General features: G+C 39.4%; 1 protein-coding gene across 2 annotated transcripts in view; it reads left to right on the top strand.

Annotated features, from left to right (window-relative positions):
- Window positions 1-6548, top strand: part of LOC106962727 (E3 ubiquitin/ISG15 ligase TRIM25-like) — an 11868-nt gene extending 5320 nt beyond the window's left edge. Inside the window, exons 2-8 of one of the 2 annotated variants that reach the window (XM_015057301.1) lie at window positions 1464-1715; window positions 2312-2680; window positions 2759-2854; window positions 3529-3762; window positions 5127-5274; window positions 5352-5411; window positions 5505-6548. In XM_015057301.1, coding sequence (XP_014912787.1) covers window positions 1464-1715; window positions 2312-2680; window positions 2759-2854; window positions 3529-3762; window positions 5127-5274; window positions 5352-5411; window positions 5505-6031 — 1686 coding nt within the window. In that variant the 3' untranslated portion in view covers window positions 6032-6548. Of the gene's footprint in view, window positions 1-1459; window positions 1716-2311; window positions 2681-2758; window positions 2855-3528; window positions 3763-5126; window positions 5275-5351; window positions 5412-5504 lie in introns of both variants that reach the window. The other variant, XM_015057302.1, reaches the window with a different exon arrangement.
- The last annotated feature ends 1655 nt before the right edge of the window (window positions 6549-8203 follow it).

Genomic DNA, 8203 nt, shown 5'->3' with positions numbered 1-8203 from the left:
TTGTGTATCTCACAATTTTGTAAATGATCATTGTTTATTAAACTCTGAAAGCTGTGAGGCTTTGTTAATATTCTGTCCAAGAATGCGGTGAGATGTGCCCTTTTTTTTTGAGCACCTGCCCCTTTAGTGGTCCCTGCACGGCCCTGGACGGCATAATTGTTTGACAATTATGCTCAAGCTACTTACTGATCTGTCAGGTTTCCAATATGCGTCCCCCCCAATGACAGACTCGTTCCTACGCCCTTGCTAGTAGCCAAATACCATAAAGAGCATCTGACAAGCCCACAGGATGGTAAACGACGCGACGAGCAATTCATCCAAAAATGCACACTGTGGTTCCTTATTGTGCTGCTGGAACAAAAGTTTCTGTATAACACAAATTGAAGATTGACTGTAGAACTAGAGAATGATGCTGAAGTTGGTGTAAACATCAAAGTTGTAGTACTAAGACTAGATAAAGAGCGGTGTGTGATCAGTTATTAAGCTGGGACAAATGTTAAAATATACTTTATTATCTGTTTGAGTGATATTGGTGTATTACTCAGAAGTACACTTTTAGAAATGTTCAGTCCACTTAACACATATAACAGTCACTGCTTTATAATAAGCAGTGACTGCCTAGATATTGTCCAAGTTTTTATTTTTTGCAGTTTAAAACATTATATAGCTCATAATGCCCTGTTCAATCACAATACACATTAAACTTCTGGTTCTGTTGTTTTACTATAAGAAAACAGGAATGTACCGTAATAATGGGAATTCACTTTCCTATTTTCTTTGTAGGTGGAGCTCTGGGTAAAGTTAGCAGGCTGTAAAATCGACCATAGATGATTTTGTTGTTTTGCATAAAGATGCCCAAATGAGACACAAATTTCCTGGGAAATAAACTAAAAAACTAAACTAAAAAAGAATGGCAGGAATTAGGAACTTTGCTTCATTCCCATAATTTAAGGACTCCACATTTTCTAGCGATGTCTTAGACATTTTCTTCTATGCCGTTTGAACTTTGTTGAAAAACTTATGCTGAAAAAAAAATAATAATAAATCACATTTCCCTTGAGCACATATAAACCAAAACAGGTGTCAAGTTTGGGATGCCTTCAAGCAATTTGTCAGCATTTAAATTTCAGAACTGTGAATCAACAAGTTGTTCATAGATAAAAAAATAAAAATAAAAAAAAGTATTTCAGAATCTGTCTGGTCATGCAGAATCAGAAAATCAGGACACTTTCCTGTCTCAACTTTATGAAGGCCCACTACTATGCTATTTGTTCTACGTATCTCCCCAGAAGTTGTTTATGATCAACATGATCTCAGACTGATTACTCTTGCAATGCCTCCACCAGCCCAAGCAGGAGATGGTTATTGCAGTTCGAACACTGAAACCTCTCTACTCATCGCCACGTGTTCAATTCAAAAACCTCTCTGATCCGTTCCTCTTGTGTTGCTATCTTTTTAGCTAGATGGCTGGTAAGGAGGAAGATCTGCAGGACAATCAGTGCGGAGTCAATCTGGACCGTGAGCAGTTCTGCTGCTCGGTTTGTCTGGATCTGCTGAAGGAGCCCGTCACCATCCCCTGCGGACACAGTTACTGCCGAAGCTGCATCGAGAGCTGCTGGGACAGGCAGGGTGAGAGGGAGGAATACGGCTGCCCCCAGTGCAGGGAGACCTTCCATCCCAGGCCTGTCCTAAAGAGAAACAACATGCTGGCTGAGGTGAGGGGGGCCTATCCAAAGTCCTCTCCTGGGCCATTTGAAGCCTCTGGGTTGATTTTGATTCCTGACTACAATTCATGAAAAATACTAATTTGGCATGACACCACAGGTGAACTATAACATTTATAACAGAAATTTTCCAATTGTCTAAGGAAAATTTTAAGTACAACACAAAGTATTCATCTTCTAGCAACCAAGCTTTTTGAATTATCTTCACTTTAATAGCAAATAGAAGCACATCTTTCCAGTGACTCTTATTCAAAGATAGACTTTGGTGTGCTAAAATAGGCTTTTAACTAATTTTTTAAAATTGGTGTAAATACAGTAAGTTTTTTCAGTTACCCAAATTGTGTTTTTGTTGCTGAAAATTTAATTTTTCCATGTTCTCAATCTGATCCAAACTGGATTTCTCTCTTTTAATCAGGAAGATTTGGAAAACACAGTTTTTCTAGTTTGGGATCTACGACATACTTTTAACTTTAACAACCAGTTTGGACTCCACTGCTCTGAATAGATCTTACAAAGGTCTCTTTGGGGTACCTTAAGAATCAAATTTTCTCACTAGTCCAAACTGACTTCACAACCTGCTTCTCTAGGTTGTGAAGAACCTGAAGATGATGAGATATCCCCAACCACCGCCTCCGTCTCTGACCCTGCCCGCCCCGCCTGACGTCGCCTGCGACTTTTGCAGTCTCGGACGAAACAAAGCCACCAAGTCTTGCTTGACGTGCTTGGCGTCTTACTGCGACAAACATGTAGAGCCTCACTACACTGTCCCCGTGTTGCAGAAGCATGAACTGATCTCAGCTACGATGCCAGTAGGGGACAAGGTGTGCACCGAGCATCGGAAGTTGATGGATCTCTGCTGCCAGACGGACGAACAGCTCATCTGCACCGAGTGCACAGTGGACAAACATAAAGGTCACACGTTTGTGTCTATTTTGGAGTTAAAGGAGACAACAAAGGTAAAAACAAATGATGTGATTAAAGAGTCACAGTCCAATTAAAAAGGTACTCAATGGGAGCCTTCTGGTTTCTTCCAGGAACGGCTGGAGAAAGTTCGAAAGCAAGTGCAAGAGAAAGTCCAGCAAAGAGAAGAAGAGCTGGAGACGATCATACAGGCAGAGAAGAATGTTAAGGTATAACCTAATAAAAAAAGTAAAAAAATTAAAATAGACTTTCTGTTTTTGTTTCCAGAGGTGTAATCAGTAAAACTGAATGTACTGTTAAAGAACTGGAACAAAAGACTGATCTTTATTGTGAAATGTAAGGATCAAAGACCTAAGCAGGAACAGCACGTATCTCCCGGACGTGACTCACTGGTGTATTGCTGAAAACTTTCAGCTGGAACATAACTAAGTAATTAGTTTGTCTGATATGGTGCCAGACCTCCATCTGAGTCTGACGGGTAACAATGTCTTCCTTCCACCACTTGATGGCAGCAGAGAGAAATCATGCATGGTTGGAGTTACATTTTGGGAGCTGAAAAACTCTCAAAATTCTTCTGAAGTGTAACAATTTATAGACTCTGATGTAATCACTAAGAGTCCATCCAACCTGCTAGCCAATTTGAGTTTTAAAGAATTGCAACTTTAACTCATTTATTAAAGCAAACCTAAACCATAACATTGGGGGCATGAAATATTTTCTGGCAAAAGAGAAAAACCATCCATGCCTGTTTTTTATCTTTTAAGTGTCATTTTAATTTGAACAAAAAAGAACCACAGGTTTGACTGAATCCCCCTGAAGGGAATCCAGTTTAGCTCCTATAAGTGTAACCACGCTTTAATAAGAGCTGCGTTTGTTCCCACAGAGCAGTGCCCAAACCTCAAAGGCAGACTGTGCCAAGGCGTTCTCCGAGCTGATCTCGTCCGTGCAGAACAGACGCAGTAAGCTGGAGCAGCTGATCGAAGCCCAGGAGAAGAGCGCCCTGGCTCAGGCCGGGGAGCTGAAGCAGCGCCTGGAGAAGGAGCTCGGTGAGCTGAGAGGGAGGGACGCTCAACTGCTGCGGCTTTCAAGCAGCGATGACGTTGTCTACCTGGCGCAGGTATAGACAGCGTTCGGACTTGTGTGCACTTGCTGAGGTTCTTTTTTCCTTCTGACTTGAATAAAGCTGAGTTACCATCAAACTCCCAGCATCGCGCTGTGCTCCGTTGACCTGTTTAGCATGTCAAAACATTTTAAAGAATTTAGGCTTCCTTTATGATTCCCTGTTTTTTTTTTTTTTTTTTTTTTGTTACTTTCCAATGCCACTTTAGCATTTTAATATTTTCTAATACCACCAAACCATGTTTTGCAAATTAAAGGGTGACAAATCAGAAAAGAAGGATTTTCTCCACAACAAAGATACCTGGAAGACAAGTAACTACTTGTTTTGGAGCGGCAGAACCAGAACCTTGAATTAAATCTGGTTGAGAATATGTGCTGAAAGATTAGGGTGATGGCAAGGATGCCTTCCAACTTTACAGACTTGTATCAAACAAAGATGCACATAAAAAATATAAGTGAAAAAATGAACAAACTGGTCTGGTTACAAAAATGACAACAAAGATTTTTTTTTCATTGCTAATCAAAAATGATACATGTCATCTTTTAGATGCTATTTCTTTTTTTTCTTTTTTTTAAAGTGCCAGTAAATAAAAATAATACCGCTGTGATTACAATGAACACTCACAATGAGTGTTGACTTTTTCAAATTTCCTTCTTAGGAAGGAAATTATATTATTTCCTGTAATGTAAATAATTCATTATTTACATTACAGTGCCCAGATCTCAAAAGGCAGATAGTATTCCTAAGAAGGAATATTATTTCCTTGCTACTCAAAATAATATTATTTCCTTCCTAAGAATATAAAAGAGCAACTGTTTTAACTTATAGCCTGGCCATTTATGCCCTACACAATTCTGTTTGATTCTAATTTCCTCTCACTGCTCTGTCTGGGCTTTCTCCCATTGCACTGGATTTCTCTGGCAGAATTTCTAGAGAACAGAAGGAGAAGTTATCAACGACATTATCGGTTTTCTGCGCTGTTTTAGAATTGTAGTCTGCCTGTAGTTTGACAATGGCGAGAGATGAAGTGAAGGAAGCCCTTAAGTCCATGTTAGCCACTCTTCTAAATATTGAATTAACATTAACAGCCATCTTATTCGACTCGGTATGTCTCAATTCACAGCAGAGGATGGCTGTTTTCGGTAAGCTTCATAGCGTCGAACTGGTGCATTACATACATCACGTTAGCAATTGGGTAAAATTTAAGACAGAAACAGGCATGGACAACAGAATCCATGCCTCCAGCTAGGATTCGTTTCTCAGTCACTGAGGATCCAGACTCTCTGTATGAGGCAAAACGTAGAACAAGAGGCTGGTTTTTACCTGGATAGTATTAACTACTTTCTCTATATATTTTTCAGCGTAACTCCATTTCCGTTGCATTTCAAGACTTTGCGCCGGGTGCCGGTCCTCCACGTTCTTTCACAGATGTGACTGCCTGTGTGACTGAGCTGAAAGCTAAAGCAGACATTTTGCTGAACGAGACATGGCCCAAGATCTCAGCTACGGGTAAGTAGAGTTTCTGTGTGTATAAGATTTACTTTCTTTCAGTGGTTCTTAAAAATGACTGCTGTGTCTTCTCACAGTCTCTTACGTTGACTTCTCCTTACCGCCTGCACCCAACAGCAGAGAGGAGTTTTTACGTTGTAAGAAATCAAACTACAGATATCTTTCTTTAATGGTCACAAATATTGTCAGAATTATTACAGTGGTGACTCTGTTTCTGCTTTGCTTGGCAGATTGGCGTCCCCTTACATTGGATGACACGTCAAACTACCCTAACCTGAACCTGGTGGACAGCTGTAAAATGAGGCCTTCACCCATCCCCTATCCTCCTCATCCGAACAGATTCACAAAGTTCCCACAGGTTCTCTGCAAAGAGGCTTTAACAGAGCGGAGTTACTGGGAGGTGGAGTGGCACGCTCGCACCCTCTCTGTGGCTGTAGCTTACGCAGACGCCAACCGAACATCGGACGAGTCAGAGTTTGGGAGAAACGACAAGTCCTGGACTCTAGAATGCTCAGGAGACACCCTGAAGTTTCGACACAATGATGTTGATATGAAAGTACCAGGCTCTTGCTCCAAAAAGATTGGCGTGTTCCTGGATTACCAAGCAGGAATTCTGAGTTTTTATCAGGTTTCTGACCAGATGCTGCAAATCTTTGAAGTCCAGACCGTGTTCACTGAGCCTCTTCATCCTGGTATTGGTTTGAACTATGAGTGGTACGATACTGGAGTATTTGCACAGCTGGCCATATTGAAATAGTACAAGGACATGAAATGGTACAGAAATAGAACCACCGCAGTAATAATTATGACAATGTTTGTGAGTAGCGGTTTGCAGGTGTGGCAAAACTAATTCAGTGTAACAGAATTTCTGTCAAGAACTTGGAAAGTTTCCAAAGATTAAGGTGAAAGGGAAAGAGTAATTAAACTCTGTGGTGGAGGGAAAATATGAGGAAGTATTTTCACTTGGTTTGATGTGTTTTGAATTCGCCAACATGTCCTCAATTTGTTGTTTTTTTTTCTCGCAAAATCCATCTTCATCAGTTTCTCACAAGAGAAGAATCAGCAACTCCCTGTGTACTTGTGAAACCTTTTTTGTTTTGCATCGGTCAAAGGTGGAACCAACTCACACACCATCAGAGAAATGCACAGAGCAGATTTTCTGGCGTTGGATTTTCTACTTTTGTAGTTTTGAACAGAAATGGACAAAGTCAAGTTTCTCAGGCTGTTTGATATGTACAATTTGATCTTGGGGAAATAAACATCTTTTTAACAAATTTGTAAGTTGTTATGTAATCATAATTTGTAAAAATGCATTTTAGTGTTGGTTGCGATCAGAAACTTTTCACCTAATAAACAACATTTTCTGTATGAGGTGAAAGTGACAGAGTAAGACAAGATAGAAGCAAACATTGGTTGTTCACATCAACCCAGTTTTACATATTGATACAATATTAAAAATGACTAAAATAAGCCGATACTGATATTAATACTTGCATATTGTGCAATCCTAGAAATTATTGCTATTATCATTACATCTGTCCAGTGACTATTATAATTTCCAGAGACTTTAAAGTAACTTGTCTGCTTACTGATGATTGAAAGCTTGATAAAAATTAAAGTTGGGGTATGTAGGATTCATAAAAAGAGATGTATTTGCATATTTATTAAAATTGTCACTGTGTCATGGTAGCAGGATGGTATGAGAAAGATAATATGTGAAAAAATCTGAGCTCCTCTGCCTTCTCCCAGTGATAGCTAGAGAAATACATAGCTCAGTCAGAAACAACCAATAAGAGCCAGGAGGAGGATCTTAGCCCTCTCAATCATGCTTGTATAGGTGCTGCTCACACCCTCTCACTTGCTTTCTTTTACATGCAGCTTCTCTCCATCAACAGTCTGAAATGAATGCTATGGCTAGTTAGCGTAGCTACTCATGACGGCAGATAAGAAGTTTTCCTGAAACGGTAAGTTGTTTCTCTGCCAGCACTGAGACCCGCCTCCTGGCTCTGATTGGTTTTGATTGGAGCAATTCTGCAGAAGGCAATAGTAACATTGAGGAGGTGAAGGAGCTTGATCTTTTCACAGATTATCTGTCTCATACTGAACAAATATGTGAAATAAGCATTTTATTAATTTTTTAATAATTATTAAAGTTACAGTTACCCTAGTTTAAGTACACAGAGCATGATAGAAGTGTTTTGGTGCTGGGGCAAGAGTCCTCTTTTTTTGGAAATCAAAATATGGTCACCCTGATGCTGTCACATCTAAACCTTAGATGTAAGAACCGGTGGAACCGTGAGAGTATCAGGTTTCATGCTGACTTAACATTGATCCTGGCAGAGGTAGCTAGATGTCCTTTTTAAATTGTCTCCTTGGGAGCTTTTTTTTTTTTTTTTTTTTTTTTAAATCATTTTAATCCTTTCTTTTGATTTTTAAAGGTTTCTTTAGAGGGGGTCATGCACGAGGGACCAGTTTTACTTATGCAGCTGGAAAGCTGAGCAATCTCATTTTATTATTATTATTAATTTTTTAGTTAAAGTGCTGGGCTAACCTGGTTATTATTTGGTGTAGAATGGATAACTTTGGTTTGTTCCTGAGAGTACTGTTTTGTTTCAGTTGTTTTGATTATTATTTATGACTTAGTTTATTGTTTTCTTATTCTAGTGCAAATTATTTCAAGGGAATGCATGAATAAGAAAAAGTATAAGGAAAAAAAGCTAAAACGGGGCTATGCTAATGCTGGGAGGGGGGAAATGAATAGTAAGATAATTGTTCTTGTCTTTTTATGATGTATGATGTAACGCAGTTGCTAAAATGTTACAAATGAACTTGACAAAAAAAAAAAAAGGAACCGAAAGCTGCACAATTGACAGGAGGAATTCCAGGTTACTGTTAAATCACGGCTTCGAACAGGTAACTGGAGAAATAT

This window comes from Poecilia latipinna, unplaced genomic scaffold (assembly GCF_001443285.1).
Source record: "Poecilia latipinna isolate Pla-1442-1.1 unplaced genomic scaffold, P_latipinna-1.0 Scaffold1453, whole genome shotgun sequence".
NCBI classification, from domain to species: Eukaryota; Metazoa; Chordata; class Actinopteri; order Cyprinodontiformes; family Poeciliidae; genus Poecilia; species Poecilia latipinna.
The sequence above is the reverse complement of the archived record's forward strand: the minus strand, read 5'-3'. Positions and strand labels throughout refer to the sequence as shown.